At 48.5% G+C, this 17,232-nt stretch overlaps 1 protein-coding gene across 1 annotated transcript; it reads left to right on the top strand.

The window, feature by feature from the left end:
* Window positions 1-2,585: 2,585 nt before the first annotated feature.
* On the top strand, window positions 2,586-11,509 carry LOC311186222 (serpin B9-like; the record flags this gene model as incomplete). Its single annotated transcript, XM_084257106.1, has 6 exons — window positions 2,586-2,753; window positions 4,924-5,061; window positions 5,397-5,514; window positions 7,300-7,442; window positions 9,364-9,516; window positions 11,105-11,509. The coding sequence occupies 6 exons, from the start codon at window positions 2,586-2,588 to the stop codon at window positions 11,507-11,509; spliced, it is 1,125 nt and encodes a 374-aa protein (XP_084113232.1).
* Between the last annotated feature and the right edge of the window lie 5,723 nt (window positions 11,510-17,232).

Below are 17,232 nucleotides of genomic sequence, written 5' to 3'. Positions count from 1 at the left end.
GGGTGGGCAGGGAACCTGCCCCTTTCCTGGGGACCACCCTGTTATAAAACTAGTAGGGGATAAGAACACATTTAATTACATACATAGGGGGACTCTACCTGCATGTAAATTCTTAAGTCCATGGGGCAAAACAGGGTATTTGATCTTGAAGTAAAGAATGGGTAGAGGCCTGGGCCTTCAAGGTGAGAGGACAGGGACTCATATAAGTGTTGGAGGACGGGAATAGAAAAAAAAAAATTGAAAAGGAGGCACCACAAGACCAGAAACCTGGCTCACGCAAGGAGGTGGGGGTAGAAGGGATTCGCATAACCATGGACCCAGCTATGGAAACCAAATCCTTAGGCTGCTGATGCCTAGATGACAAAGCATAAGACTCAAGCAGGTATCAGACAGCTGTAGGGAGTGTCTAGAGCACAGGCCCAAGGTTAAAGATATGGAGATTGAGTCCATTGTGGACTATTCTGTCCCTTTCAGGTTCTGCATAGTTATCCAAAATCTGCAACTAAGCACAGGCTCACAAGGAGTGGCCCCTCCCAAACAGAAGAAGACTGTATCAGTGCAGTCTCTGCCCTGGCTCTGGGCAGCACTCCCTCTCTCCACCTGTGACTATGCAGGTGGTTCTTTTCACCAACCCTCTCCCTCCGCAGGGCAGCAGCCTTCCTGCCCGCCTGTGACCTGCACCAGACCAGGACTTTCCACTCATCTTCCTTAGCGGAGGCAGCTCTCCTCAAGGCTGCCCGCCTGCAACCATGCAGACCTCTCAGCAAACCTGTCCCTTTTGGGGTAGCTCTTCCTGCCCGCTTGTGTCTATGCAAGTGTCTTTTACTCCTCTGTCCCTTGCCCTAATAAACCTGCCCTTTAAAATTAAGTAACGTCTCTGTCTCGTGGGGAAACTTGCTGTTGCTGCTAAAAGGGGAGCTGTGGTGACACATTTCCCAGAGTGAACCCAAGGACCCCACACTCCAAACCCGCTGACTCCAAAAACAACATATGGCGCCTGACGTGGGGCTTTTCATGTCATCTGGCTCCCAACATAAAGACAGGATGACGCCTGTTGTACAGAGGGCTTCTCCAACAGAAAGGTTATTTCTGATAAAAACCCCAATTCTGGGTAATACCCTCAACTTCCTTTCTTTTAGAGTAAAGGGAATTTAAAAAATTCTTGTAAGCCTGAGGCCAAGCCCTCTGATTGACCTTCTCTTAAAAGAATATGCCCTTTGCTCAGGAAGGATGGGGAGGAGATCCACTTCCCCACTTTCAGTTCTTCCACTTTCTGTTCTTCATACGGAAAGGTTCGGCGTGGTAAAAGAACAGGAGAGCCAGGCTATAGGGGCTGCCCTATAACAAATGGAAGAGAAAATTTATTGTGCCCCGGGTGGACCTCACGGACCAAATGTGGGGGTCAGTGAAGCCGTGCACGTTGTGAGGGGGAGGCAGGCTTTTATAGGGTGAGGAGAGTTCAGGTGGGAAACTGGGCTCATACCCCTGGATAAAGTTGTTGGGGGGGGGAGAGGAGTGTTTCTTTGTCTGAGAAGAGACCCATAGGGGGAGGGGGGAGGCTCATTGTCTGAATCCTCCAGCCAGGCTTCAGCATTCCTGTTCCCAGGTGGGCTACCTGGTGGGTTTTTGCATTCCGGCCTCCTTTTAATATGCAGAACTGAAATTATGTCATGAAGACCAGACCCAGAAGCTTTTTGTTACAGGGCAGAGAGAGGTGCACCCCAGAACCCCTCAAAACCTGCCTGCTCTAAATGGGCTCTGCCATCCGCCGCATCAACACAACATGAGACTTTAATGGGAAGGAACTTTAATACAACTAGGAAACAAGACAGGAAAGGCAAAGAATATAGTTTCTAAATTAAGCACCCAATGTTACCTGTCCCCTCGTGGGTAAAACTCCATCCTTTTGGGTGGGGCAGGAAATCTGGAACCTCCCCCTTTCCTGGGGACCACCCTGTTACATTTTCACTCCTGATTTCTCTCTCCTCCTCTTCCCTGACACTGTGCAGTGGCTCAGGTGGGAGGATTGTTCCTTATGGGAAAGGATGGAACCCGAGTACTCCCAGGCGGTAGTGTGCTGTGTGTGCTGAACCCAGGCCCACTGCTTTCTCCCAGTAGGTTTGATCTGCTGCCATGAACACACTTAACTAATTGTTTTAGTTGGACTTATTTTGGATGGAGAGAATTTGGAAATTTATTTTCATCCAACTGGAAATATTATGAGCTTCAAGGGGTTAAGACACAACCTATGAAGCTGTTCACAGCCACTGCAGCACAAGTTCGATCCCTGGCCAGGGAGCTACCCACATGGCACAGCAGACCTCTCCTGCCTCGCCTGTTGCTACCCTCAGCAGTGTATTTTAGCCAGTCTGCCTGTTCTGGTTCTGACTTTGTCTTCTGCTGAATCTTCTCACCTCTCACACATGGGGTCTGTACCCCAATTCTTATATACACACATAAATAAATCTTTTAAAGAACAAAGAGTAAAAAAATACCATTTCAGAATTGCCACATACATGGTAAGTAACATTCTGGAGATGTTTTGCATGACCTTTCTTTTTATTGTTGATTCCAGACCCTCCACCATGGATGCTCTTACTGAAGCCAATGGCACCTTTGCCCTCCGCCTTCTAAAGCTACTGTGCCAAGACCAGCCTTCTCAGAATGTGTTTTTTTCTCCTTTGAGCATCTCCTCTGCCCTGGCCATGGTCTTCCTGGGGGCAAAGGGAAAAACTGCAGCCCAGATGGCCCAGGTAAGCTCACCTGTCACTCAAGAGGAGGGACTGGCTGTTTGGCTACTAAGTCCTGTCTCTCAGGTTTATGCCATCTGATCTAAGGCTGTCAATGAAATGGGGGTACCTGGTGTGTGCAGCCACCCATAGTTGCTCATTCAGGGAAGTGGAGCTGCCTGGGGAGCAAGATGCAAAAGGCAAGACAGGGAGTCTCCTTCCCTGAAGCATTTTGGGTGAAGTCTCTGCAATGTATAACCTGGCTGAGAACTACCAAAATTTGGTCTTAGTGTTGCAGAGCAACCCCATTATGAAACCGTTTGCATGACTGTGGGTCCTCACCAGTGCTCTTAAAAGGGACTTATTAATCCTAAACTGCAGGCACACAGAAAAGATTAATAAAGGGTTTATTTACAAGAGAACAGGAAATGAAGAAATGAGTAACTCAGGCAGATAAAGAGGGAGATAAATTCCTAAAGGAGTCCTACCCATTCCTCTGACCTGGAATCCCAATGACTTGCCAAAGGTGGCTAAAAGCCCAGTGCTGTGGGGTCAAAAGGGCGACCTTGGCCACAAGGCTGGTTATATACCCAAACAAGAAACATGGCTGCTTAACTCCACCTTCAGGTCCTTGCAACCCTCCCTTTGGTGATCATGGGATTTGTAGTTCCCAGTGTATTGATGGCTCTGGTCTGGAGTGGGGGTTGAGTCCACAAAGCCTGTATGGAGTTTGCTCAGGACATCCTTTCCCCCTATCACTATTGCATGAGCTTTGTTAGAAAATGACACAGAACTTATATAAAATCAAAACAGCTAGGGTCTCATGTTGGGGAATGAATGACTTTGTGAGTATAATTATTCATTGGTGAGGAAGAGCAGGTCCATATCTATTTCAAGTTATTGATAAACCAACAGGTCTTCCTGGTTCCTGTTAGATGGAAATAAAATCTCGATGATAGTTACAGAGTTTATTAGGTAATTAAAGTGAGGATTCCAGCCCCGGGAAGCAGTGAGCTTGAAAATGTTATAGGGCAGGAAGAGGAGTAGCCCAAACCCCGCAAACCTGCCTATTCTATGTAGGGTTCTGCCATCCACCGCATCAATACAAAACATATGATACTTTAATGGGAAGGAACTTTAATAAAACTAGGAAACAATAAAGGAAAGGCAAAGAATCTGGTTTCTAAATGAAGCACCCAAAGTGCTGGCCCCAAAGCCTGCCACAAGTCTAAAGCATCTTCCAGTGGGGACCCACAGAAAAGGGTCAGAAACAACCAGACAAGCCCGGAAGGAAAAGAGCAAAATCAACATCAAGATAAAAGCTGCCATTGTCACCTCCCATGGGTCTCACCCACATCTGTGTCACCCCGTCCACGACCAAAAGACAAGCGCAGTTTCTTCACGTGCCTCTAGGCTCCATGGGCCTCCTCCAGGTCTCCTGGCTCCATCCTGCTTCCTTCCTTCCTCAGTCTCCTCTGCAGCTTCTTCTCTCCCTGCTCAGCTCCACCCTCCCTTGGGTGGGGCAGGGAACCTCTCCCTTTCCTGGGGACCACCCTGTTACAAAAAGACTGACTCTAGCTTCAGGCAGTGAACCTTGGCACCAATACAGGGTGGAACCTGTTCTCACTTAGTTCTGTACAGATGGTTTTGCTCTTTTGTCTGCTGGACCGGAGATGGAGATGGGTCCTCATCAAATTTTATATTTTGTTCACTCAATTAAGGGGATTAGCAGGAACACACAGAAGTGGACCCAAAAGCTTGTATGTACTTATACAGACTGCATGGGTACTGGGGAGCTTAGTTAAACAAACCTCCAGTAAACATGTGAGAACAGTGAACAGGGCCTCCCTGGTAAGTCTCAGCGCTGTCACCTCTATGGCATGAGTTTGGGCTGAGTTTGATCCCGGGCCAGGGAGCTACAGAGCTCTGGTGCAGCAACCTCTCCTGTCTCACCTGCTGCTCCCCTCAGCAGTGTGTTTCAGTCAGTTCGCCTGCTCTGTCCCCCAGTCTGTCTCTGGTGAATCCTACCCCTCCACACACCCCCAGCACCTCTGGCCTGTACCCCAGCTCTTATATGCATAAATAAATAAATCTTTAAAAAAAGAAAAAGAGAAAAAGACGATGCTGTGGAGCATTTGAGGTAAAAATCTGCCGTGAAGAGCATTATTCCCCACTTTCATTATTTTCTCAACAGGCGCTTTGTTTCAACACAGAGAAAGACATTCACCGGGGCTTCCAGTCGCTTCTCACTGAAGTGAACAGACCCGGCACCCAGTACTTGCTGAGAACAGCCAACGGGCTCTTTGGAGAAAAGTCTTGTGAATTCCTCTCCGTAAGTCACAGCAGTGGGATCATAAAGGCATGCAGAACATACATTCCCAGAGAAACTCCGGGGCACTGACACTTAGAATCAGCGTTACTGGTATTTGTAATCGTAATTCTTACCTATGCCTTGAAGGACTTAACATGTGACTCTAAAATTCCTGTCTCCAGTTCTGGGAATTCCCGGCTAAGTGCTTACTGTTTCTAAACTCCTTCACGGCAACAGCCCGTGGGCTAAGAGGCGAGCGTGTGATAAGATGTACACTCAGGACATTCAGGATTTCTTGAACCTTGTTGGCATTTTACCTGGACATGCAGCCTCACTGAACTCCCTCCCACCCCAAGGCCTTTCGGGAATCCTGTCTCCAGTTCTACCTGGCGGAGCTGGAGCAGCTGCCCTTCGTCGAAGCTGCCGAGCAGTCCCGGGAGAGAATCAACAACTGGGTCTCAGAAAAGACTGAAGGTCTGAATGCCACGTCCCCCTCCGTCATCCTCCACGTCCTCACATCTGCTGCTCCCCTTCCCTTCCCTCCTGCCCTGCTCCTTTCTCCTCCCCTGCCTTCTTACCTCCCTTGAGCTCCTCCTCCTCCCGTCCCGCTCCCCTGTTCACTGCTGCTCTAGATAGTCAGGCTGGACCTCAAGGCGTATTTATTTATTTATTTTTAGAGATTATTTATGCATACAAGAACAGGGGTACAGGCTAGAGGTGCAGGGGTTGGGATTCAGAGAATTTACCAGAGACAGAGCAGGGAGCAGAACAGGCAGATCGACTGAAATACACTGCTGAGGGGAGCCGCGGGGAGACAAGAGAGGTCTGCTGGGCCATGTGGGTAGCTCCCTGGCCAGGAATCGAACTCATGCTTCAGTAGCTGTGGATAACTTCATAGGTTGTATCTTAACCTCTTGCATCATCAGGGAGGCCCACCTCAAGGCATATTTAAACCTTATCAGAGCGCTTCTCTGTGGCCTAGGGAGTAAGCCTTATTGCCTTCATGCTAGGACTAAATTTGATCCCCAGCCAGGGAGCTTCTCACATGGTGCAGCAGACCTCTCCCATCTGGCCTACTGCTCCCCTCAGCAGAGTATTTCAGTACATCTGTCTGTTGTGCTCACCACTCTGTCTGTGGTGAATCCTCTTCCCCCACCCCACAACTCTGGCCAGTTCTTCTAAGCAAAATAAATAAATCTTTAAACATAAATAAATAAACCTTAACAGACTCTTAGAGATTCTGATCAGATGCTCAGGCTTCCAGCAACAGAGACTTAAGTTTGTCCTCCCCCGTCCAGGACCCGGATGATGGCTATAGATGTCAAAGCAAGTGCCTAGGCCAGCTTTTCAGCTTAATGACTTACTGACATCTGCTTCCCTGGGGTCATGTTGGGTAAATTCATGGTCTCACTGGATGTCACTGCATGGGCCTCCTCTCCATACCCAGCCTTGGCGGGGCCCAGTGGTCTAGGGTGGGGGACTATGTGTGCTTTGGTGGTGGGAGTTGTGTGATCACATACAGGAGGTGTGGCCCTGTAACTGTAAACCAATGTTACCTCAAGGAAATAAGTGACGAACAACATTACATACAATAAACGTTAGATTTCCAAACAAAAAATAAAAGAGATTGCCTTTCCTTAAAGACTTAGTAGTTATTTTCCCATTTCTTCTTGGAGTGGTCACCACTTAGCCATCAAAATGCAGTGATGAAAAGGTGCAACCTGACATGCAAAGGAAAGGAATATCTTTGCCCCTCTAGCCTTCTGCAGGAACAGCTGGTGTTTTGTTTAGAGGATCAAATAAAATCTCTTCCAGAAACTTCCAGATGTTCCTCAATGCCCCATGTTCTCCATGGTCACCTTTTTCCTTTGGAAACATGCCTCCTCCGTGTGCGCTTGTGACTGGAACATCAGCCCTGGAGGTTATGTTGGAGCATTAGGTCACAGCCCCATTTAACCTTGTGAAATAACAAGCCTCTTCTGTCTCTCTCTTTCTGCCTGACTTGTTCTCTGACCCGGTGCAGTGGTTTTCCTTGAGTAGACTGGGAATCTCTCCCCAACATCACCTTTGCAGTTAGTCCAGCTACCGGTAATCATGGGTAGCACTTGTATATGTTGTTTCTGATTTCCGTACTTAACAATCCAAACACCGCAAACTTAGAAAGTGTGTTTGGTTCTTGACTGATAATCTTGAATCAGCCAATAAGCCTTATCATGCTTTTATAAAAATCAATGGAATGTACTATGGTTTTCTTGGAAGGTAAAATTCAAGACCTGTTGCAGAGTAACTCCATCAGTGCCCAGACTAAGCTGGTTCTTGTCAACGCCATTTACTTCAAAGGAAGGTGGAACCAGGAGTTTGACAAAGAGAACACGATGGAAATGCCTTTTAAAATAAATGAGGTGAGGGGGAGTTCTTGAAAATTTAATTAATTAAATGAAAAAAAGAAATTAAATGGAGAAATCTTTATTTGTAAAAGCATAAACAATAGATTTAAAAGTAATTGGAAACTTGAATGGAAAAATAAAAATTTGGGGCCTCCCTGGTGGCACAAGGGGTTAAGATGCAGCATGATGAAGCTGTCCGCAGCCACTGCAGCACAAGTTTGATCCCCAGCCAGGGAGGTGACCCACATGGCGCAGCAGACCTCTCCTGTCTTGCCTGCTGCTCCCCTCAGCTGTGTATTTCAGTTAGTCTGCCTGGTCTGTTCCCTGCTCTGTCTCTGGTGAATCCACTTCCCCTCCCCCCGCTGCTCTGGCCTACAACCCAGCTCTTGTATGTATAAATAAATCTTAAAAAAAAATAAAAATTTGCTATCCAGAATATTTTGCACTTTATGACTGCTCTTACAACCTCTGTTAATCTTCCAGACCTTCATGGCAGCTACCAAGTTCTGAAAACTGAGGATTTTCCTTTAAGCCCATGTTGCTTAGCTAGAAAGCAAATACAGGTGTACAGGAGATACGTGTGTGTTTTGGGTGGAGTAGCGGGAGAGGATACAAAAAAGTATGTCTTTAATCAGGTATTTTTAAAATTAAAATAAGTATAGACTTGAACTGCTGTGAATTAACTCACTGTTGTGCATTTAGGATTTATAGTTTTTCTGTATGAAAACTGCCAATCTCCTTAGTGTCAACGCTGAGGTATAACTTTGCATTTAAATAGTCCACTAGATCTCCCTACCCCTAAAAAATCCCATTTAATGCAGTTAGGAAACATACAGGTGAAACAGCCTTTTTTGGATAAGGTATACTTTAAATAACTGAAAAAAATTAATCTTCTAGTTGCAAAGGAGGGTGGGGGAGAACTTTTTCTATCACTGATTTTAGAAACTAAAGTTGATTTTTTTTTAAAAGATTTATTTATTTATTTATACAAGCACTGAGTAGAGTCAGAAGCGCGGGAGGGTGAGAGAATTCACCAGAGCCAGAGGGGCAAACAGAACAGCAGACTGATGAAATACACTGCTGAGGGGAGCAGCGGGCGTGGCTGGAGAGGTCTGCATGCCATGTGGGACCCTTGCTGGTGGTCAGGGATCGAACTGGCACTGCAGAGGCTGCGGGCAGATTCGCAACCCAGCACTCAACCGCTGTGCCACCGGGGAGGCCCAGAAACTATTTAAAGTTTTAATACAGGGGCTGTATCAACTTTTAAAAGGCAAATGTAATATTTAATGCTTCAATTAATTTCTGACGAGCTATACCTCTTCTGTATTTTTTTTAAAAAGTTTCCTTGGATGAGAGTGTAAGAATTGGAACAATTGTGTTAAAATGCATGAAGATATGTGCGATTCTTCTATACTTGCAACCAGGGTGTTTTATTTTATTATTCTTTTAAGATTTGTTTTATTTATGCATATAAGAGCTGGGGTTGCAGGCCAGAAGGGGCAGGGGGGAGAGGTTCACCAGAGACAGAGCAGGGAACAGAACAGGCAGATTGACTGAAATACACTGCTGAGGGGAGCAGTGGACAAGACAGGAGAGGTCTGTTGTGCCTTGTGGTTAGCTCCCTGGCCTGGGATTGAACTCCTGCTGCAGAGGCAGCGGATAGCTTCATAGTGTTGTGCTCAACCCCTTGCACCACCAAGGAGGCCCACCCGAACCAGGGCATTTTAAATGAGGAAACTCTGGCTTTTTCTTCTGGAAAAAGGCATTTATTTGCTGATGCCTGATACTGATGCTGGGGAGCAGCTGGGGGACAATCGGGAGGTGTGGGCTAGAGCCTGGTACATTCTCCACTGGAGCCCACTGGACCTCACTTAGGAATTAGAGCCTCTTTCAGCAGGCTAGCTTGCATTCCACGCTCATCTGTTTTTCCCATCAGAAGGAGCAAAGGCCCGTGCAGATGATGTTTCAGGAGTCCAGCTTTAACCTCACCTACATCGTGGAGGTGCGCGCCCAGGTGCTGGAGCTGCCCTACGCTGACCAGGAGCTGAGCTTGCTCATTGTGCTGCCCGACGGCATGGACCTGGACTCGGTGAGATGAACGCAGATGCCCCCTTTTGTACTCCCTTGGAGGGCACAGCACACCCTCCACCTGTGTGTACCTGTCCATGAGAGATGTGGGCAGTCAAGCAGCAGAGACAGTGACCCGTGACCAGTGTCCCTTCCTGTCTTTATCCAACAGTCTGTGGCATTTCTCATCCTAGAAATTGTCGATGCCCAGAGGACTGGATTCTTTCTCTTTACTATGCTTTTTTAAAATTAATGAATGCAAGAACTGGGTGTAGGCCAGAGGTGTGGGGGTGAGAGGATTAATCACAGACAGAGCAGGGAACAGAACAGGCAGACTGACTGAAATACACTGCTGAGGGGAGCAGCGGGGAGACAGGAGAGGTCTGCTGCGCCATGTGGGTTGCTCCCTGGCAGGCCTGGGATTGAACTCATGCTGTAGTGGCTGCCAAGAGCTTCATAGGTTGCATCTTAACCCCTGTACCACCAGGGAGGACCCTTGCCTGTGTATATTTTTTGGTTATTTATATTCCACCAATGAGTGAAACCAACCAATATCTGTCTTTCACTTTTTTACTTACTTCACTTAACATAATCACCTTATGGTGAGGTCCAGCCATTTTGTTCCAAATAGCTCTAGTTCATCTTTTATCACAGCTGTATAATATTCCATTGAGTGTATATTCCATAATTTTTTAAAATGTATATATTTAGGGTCTCCCTGGTGGCCAGGGGCTTATGTCTCAGCGCTATCACCACAACTGCCTGAGTTCAATCCCTGGCCTGGGAGTTAACCCATATATGGCTCAGCAGACCTTTCCTATCTCATCTGCTGCTCCCCTTAGCAGTGTATTTCAGTAGATCCACCCCTACTGCTCCCCACTCTGTCACTGGTGAATCCTTTCACTCCACTATACCTCTGGCCTATACCCCAGTTCTTCCATGCAAAATAAATAAAACTTTTAAAAAAATTTTTAAGATGTATATATTTAAAGAAATATATATACAGTACTTATAAATATATGTATTATTATTGAATATCTAAGAACCATTGTTTCAGTTTAGAACCTGAAGCAGTGAACAAGAAAATGAAACTCTGACACAACAAAGGCAAGGGGAGGAGCCAGCACTAGAAGGCGGAGCCAGAAGTCACCCAGGGCAGAATAGATTCTACGTTGGTGGACAGCTCCCACCTCTGCTGTATCTGAGGTTGCTCTCCACAAGGCACACAGTGGCCCATCTGGGCAGAAAGCCCTTCTGGGTTGGGCTATCCTGAGAGCCCTTTTACAGCCATTTTTCCTACTGGCAGTGTCCAATCTTCAAAACAGCGCAGTAAAGAGAAAGGATCCAGTCTCTGGGCGTCGGCAAGTGTTACAACGAGAAATGTCTTAGAAGCGATTGGGTAAGGAGAGGACAGGACACTGGAACACCTCTGTGTGTCGGGTTGCTGGAGGTTGTCCCAGCTGGGCACAAAGCCCCTGTACGTAATGGCACAAGTAGGGAGCTCAGAGATTCCTGGCGTGTCAGGTGCCCCTGGTCCTGGGTGACCGTCAGCAGCCACCCATGAGAGGAGAAGGGATGCCTGTGTGACCTCACTGATTCTGACCTTTCAGGTGGAAAAAAATCTCACTTTTGAGAAATTCATGACCTGGACCACGCCACACCGTATGACGCGCACCGACGTTGAAGTTTTCCTTCCCAAATTTAAACTGGAAGAGGATTACGACATGGAATCTGTGCTTCAGCATCTGGGAGTAGTGGACGCCTTTCAGCAGAGCCAGGCCGACTTTTCGGCGATATCAACCGAGACAGACCTGGGTCTGTCCAAGTTTGTGCACAAGAGTTTTGTGGAGGTGAACGAGGAAGGCACGGAGGCCGCAGCTGCCTCAGCCATGATGGTGGGAGAATGCTGCATGGAGGATGAGCCGCAGTTCTGCGCCGACCACCCCTTTCTTTTCTTCATCAGGCACAACAAAGCCAACAGCATTCTCTTCTGTGGCCGGTTTTGCTCTCCATAGGGTTGCACCTCTGTGACCCCCCGCTGGGGTACAGACCAGACGTGTGGGGGGTGGGGTGAGAGGATCCACCAGAGACAGAGCGGGGAACAGGACAGGTGGTTGACTGAAATACATGCTGAGGGGAGCAGCAGGTGAGACAGGCCCTCTCTTTGCGTGGGCAGTGTATTTCAATCTGCCTGCTGCTCCCCACTCTACCTCTGGTGAATGCTCTTACCCCTGCCCCCCACCACACTTCTGGCCTAAACCCCAGCTCTTGAATGCAAGAATATATATTTTAAAAAACTAAATAGTAAATGCTGCTATTTTCTATTTACACTTTTCCCAGTGCTTGGGTTTTAGAGAAAATTTTTTTCTAATGTAATTTTTTTTTTTCGCTTTTTTGATACCAATCACCAATACATGCCAAACCCAGCATAAAGCGCTGGGGACACAGCGGGTCATGATCCTTTGTCTCCTGGTCTTTAATACGGACGCCTGAATTATGGCAATTTTACGACAACCTTCATGGTCTAGGTAGGAAAGGCGTCCTTATAAGAAGAGACATGTGCACAGAGAAAACCAGTTGAGGACACAGGAAGAAGGTGGCCACCTGCACGCCACGGAACAAGGTATCAGGAGAAACCCTTCCTGCCAACACCTTGACTCGGACTCCAGGACTGCGAGACTGACAGCACTTTTCTGTTTAAGCCCCACGCCCAGGTTACTTATTGTTACAACAGCCTGTACATAAAATCACCCTCCTGTCCATCCTTTGTCATTTTCCAGAACAGTCTTCACCCCTACGTGACCTGTTTGGAGTTCCCAGAGTATGCAAGCTCTGTCTTACCTCTGTTTCTTTGCACTTTCTACCAAGACACCCCTTATTCTCACTCCTCCCCAGGATGCCACCCCACTTTGCTGGATGACTAGCCTTCATGGATTCTTGTAAATTAAATACAACCCACGTGCTTACTTTTACAAAGCAGAGCATTTTATGTAGGAATTAAAATGAGCCATTCAGGGGGTCTTGTGGTGGCGCAAGGGGTTAAGCACAGCACTGTGAAGATATCCACAGCCTCTGCAGCACGAGTTTGATCCCCGGTGTAGGATAGGGAAAAATGTCAGGCTTTTCTGCCCTCCCGCCATCAGGATAGATGATGGATCCTTGCGGTCCTGAATGCATGTCTGATGGCGGGCACCTGGAATAGGGTGTGGGCATAGGTAGATGGGATTCACCTGGGCTGAGACTGTGCTTTTTAAGAGCGGTGTCACGGGAACGCCAGGAGATGCCGAGAAAGAAGCAGAGAAACAGAAGTCGAGAGCAGCAGAAGCTGAGAGAAGGCTGGAGAGCCCAGAGTGAAGACCTGGTGGGGGCTGGGAGGCCTGTCAGCCTCCCGGCCCCCCAGCGCCCCTGCCTGCTGTGTACCTGGTAAATCCTAATAAAAGACCTGCAAAAACCACTGAGGACTCTGACTCCTCCTTTACCTGGTGTGCTGGATCCGAAAAACTGCACTGTGTTCAGTTCTAACATTACACCCGGCCAGCCAGGGAGCTACCCACATGGCACAGCAGACCTCTCCTATCTCATCTGCTGATCCCCTCAGCAGTGTATTTCAGTAGATCCATCTGTTCTGCTCCCTACTCTGTCTCTGGTGAATCCTCTCACCCCAGCACCTCTGGCCCATGTCCCATTTCCTATATGTATAAATAAATAAATATTTAAAAAAAAATGAGGGCCTCCCTGGTGGTGCAAGGTGTTAAGATACAATCTATGATGCTATCTGCAGCCACTGTAGCACCAGTGGGATGCCTGGTGAGGGAGCTACCCACATGGTACTGCAGACCTCTCCTGACTCACCCACTGTTACTCTCAACAGGGTATTTCAGAAAATCTGCCTGTTCTGTTCCCCACTCTGTCTCTGGTGAATCCTCTCACACATACCCCCACACCTCTGGGCTGTACCCCCAGTTCTTGTATGCATAAATAAATATTTATAATAAAATAAAATGAGCCATTCACACCTCTGTTCTGCATAACACTTGAAACCCCTTGAAGGCAGCAGCCTTACTAGCACCTGGGCCCCAGCACCTGGGCCTGGGTCATTCTTTATAGAGCCGGGTGTAAAACACAAGTGGGGTCCCTGCTGGTATTTGCATGGGATCCTCTGGCTGTGGGGTCTCAGGCTGGTGAAGCTGACCCTAGAGACCAGCCAAATACACTGGGTTACATAAGATTAGAGGCAGCATTCCAACTTTCTAATCCCTGACCAAAAAAGGCAAAGAAAAGGCCTCTTTTCCTCTCCTGCAGGATGTCAGCAGGAGGGGAGAGTGGGAACAATTCACTTTCGGTTTCACTTGAAACACCAACATGCAGTTAAAAATAAGACCAACAGCTATAAAGAAAAGGCAACGTTTAGGCCATTAACTAGCCACCCAGGGGGAGAATCAAGAGTTCACAGGAAGTGAGTGAGGGAGAATCAGGGGGACTCCAAAGGCTGGGAGGGGGGCTCTTAAAACCCTGGCCTCTGGGCAGGACAGGATGAGGTCACTGGTCAGCAGGGTCTTAATCAGATCCTGTGGGGCCTGGTGTCCTGTGGTCGCTCAGGGTCTCTGTCCCTTATCAGCTCTGGCTGGCCAGGCCACTGATGATTCACAATCAGGACGAGGGAATCATCTCTCCCCCACTGTACGTTTGAAAAGGAAATTCCCCAGACCTTTGGACCTCTCCCAGAGAAGTGGGATTGAGAGCTTGGACAAGAGCTGCTAGCTTGGGCCGCTTCTCTGCACCCCAGCGCAAGAGAGGCGCACCTAAACTTTACAGTGAGCTCTTCGGACCCAGACTCGCCAGGGGAGAGTCCAGGGAGAGCCCGCACCGACCCCAGATGGCCCAAACTACAGTCCCCGCAGACTCCAAACAGTTCCACGAGTTCATAGTCGACTTGATCTTATTCCAAGCAATTTCGCATTAGGATCCCCCCACTTTTAATTCAATCTTACAAGTCTTCAGTGTGCACACGAGTGAGGCAGCTGGCAGGTGGGTACAGTGCAGGGTAAGTGAAAAAGTATCAGGCTTTTCTGCCTTCCCACCATTAGGGTTGATGGTGGATCCTTGCGGTCTTGAATGCAGGCCTGAGGGCGGGCACCTGGAGTAGGGTGTGGGCACGTGTAGATGGGATTCACCTGGGCTAAGACTGGGCTTTTAAGGGTGGCGTCACGGGGACGCCAGCAGAGCAGAGAGCAGAAGAGAACGAAAGGGCGAAAGGAGCAGAAGAGAAGAAATGGCCACGAGAGAAGGCCGGAGAGTCCAGATTGTGAAGACTTGCTGGAGGCCTGCCAGCCTCCCAGCGCTCCACAATCCCCCAGCACCCCAGCCTGCTGTGTACCTGGCAAATCCCAATAAAAGCCTGCAAAAACCACCGAGGGCGCCAGGACTTCTCCTTATCCCGTCTGCTTGGATCATAGAGATCCTGCTCTGTGCCCTCCTGCCGCTACATACAGGCAGGCAGTTAGGGCCAGGGGGCCCCAAAGCCCATTTATCAAACTGAATGATGAAAAGTTGGTTAAAGTCAGGGGGCCCCAAACCAGAATAACCTGAATGTTCAAAAAAACCAAAATAAGAGGACTCCCTGGTAGTGCAAGGGGTTAGGTTGAGCACTGTGGAGTGTCCCCAGCCACTGCAGCAAGAGTTCAATCCCTGGCAAGGAGCTACCACATGGCACAGCAGACCTTGACTGTTTCACCTGCTGCTCCCCTCAGCAGTGTATTTCAGTAGATCCACATGCACCTGTTCTGTTCCCCTCTTCTCTTCAGCCCTCTTCTCTGCCTCATTGGCCCACCTGCTCCCTGTGGCTGGGGGTTGGGGAATGGGGTGAGGGGCTTAGCTGTTTGTGTCTGGGGAGCCAGCCCCTGCCAGGTCTGAGGTCAAACAGGAATTGAGCACCAAGCCTGCAGCCCCTCCTCCCCCATCCAGCATTTCTGGAAAACAGCTGTGGAGCCATTAGGCCCTGTCACAGCCCCTTAGTTTCTTCCCACCAGGTGCCAGCAGTTGGCACCTTCTTTCACTAACAAAATGGCCAAATCCCATTCTCTCATCTGTAAATTCCTACCCCTTTTGTTAAGCAAAAGCGGCCTCCCTGGCGGTGCAGGGGTTAAACACAGAGCTATCAGGCTATCGCTAGCCACCACAGCACAAGTTCGATCCCCAGCTGGACAGGGAGCTACACACATGGCTCAGCAGACCTCTCCTGTCTCGCCTGACACTCTCCTCAGCAGTGTGTTTCAGTAGATCGGGCTGTTCTGCTCCCCACTATCTTTGGTGAATCCTCTCACCCCCTGCACCTCTGGATTCCACCCCAGTTCTAAATAAAGAAATCTTTTCTTTTTTTTTTTTTAAAGTGGTCAAGACCCAGTGAGGATCCCATCAGGAGCCCCTGCCCCCAAAGCTAAACGACTATTTCTTCTATCAGCAGCCTTAAGCCCTCAGGTGCCCGCCTCTGAATGTGCCCACACTCACTCTTGAGTGTGTCCCACCACCTATGAGAAAGCTTCAGTTCTAACTCCCCTATACTGACTCTACATGAATTCTGTCCTGCCTAGGGGAAACTTGGAGGCCCCTCATCTCCCCTGAGCCTCATCAGTTCTGCTCTGGAGACTGACACTCAGCCTCAGTTGGGATAAGTTTCCCAGTTTATCATGGCCTTGGCTTGTCTGAGGACACTGGGCTCCCCTCCCCTCCCTCCCTTATCCTCCAGGCATCTGGATCCAGGCGACTGAGCCAAGCCAGAGTCTCCAAAAGCCAGACCCACAGGAAGAACAGTGGTCAGTGAGCTCCACCTGACTGCAAGGGGGCAATCGAGTATATTATTACCATATTACTGTCTTCATTGCTTCCCCTTTATCTGGTTAGATCAGAATGGGCTGGAGTAAATATTTTAATTGAGGGCCACCCTGGTGACCTAGGGGTTAGTCTCAGTGCTATAACCTCCATGAACTGAGATTGATTCAGGTCAGGGAGCTACCCACATCGCGCAGCAGACCTCTCCTGTCTCCCCCGCTGCCCCCCTCGGCAGTGTGTTTCACTGGATCTGCCTGTTCTGTTCCCCACTCTCTCTCTGGTGAATCCTCTCACCCCCCGCTTCTCTGGTCTCTACCCCAGTTCTTGTACACATAAATTAAAATAAATAAAAGCTTAAAATATTTAAAAATAAATAAAAGTCTAGAGAATTCGCATATGGCTAATACTTGTCGGAGGGCAGTGGGGATACAGCAACAGCAGGGTCTAGAGGCCTGTGGCCAGGCCACAGTAGCTAAACTTAATATTAGTCAGGTTTGCTTCCAAATGCTTCACATACTTGAACGCAAGTCAACAAGTACTGGCAAATGTCAAGTGTGAGACATCAACTCAGTAATGTGACATGGCACAAAGGACACGTGAACACCAGGGCTAAGAAGAAGCAGGTTGAATGCACGGGTGCTGATTCAGTCTGTAGAAGTCAAGCGCTTCTATACACCTGCAGTTTCTACAAGGCTGCGGGTGGGTTTGCATTGGCAGCTATACATGGTTAGTAGGACATGGCTGCATACTGAGAGGTGAGTCGTATAGTTGCATGCCAAGGGTGAGTAATGGGTCAGCAGTCATGGTACCCCCAGGTCCATCCTGCCTCTCATGGGGGTATGTTCTAAGATTCGTATCAGGGACTAAGTTGCATCCCAGGAGCTGAGCAAAAGTTTGTTCCTAAGGTCCC

This window comes from Talpa europaea, assembly GCF_964194135.1.
Source record: "Talpa europaea genome assembly, chromosome: 2".
In the NCBI taxonomy this organism is placed as follows: Eukaryota; Metazoa; Chordata; class Mammalia; order Eulipotyphla; family Talpidae; genus Talpa; species Talpa europaea.
Note: the sequence above shows the minus strand (reverse complement) of the source record. Positions and strands in the feature narration are given on the sequence as shown.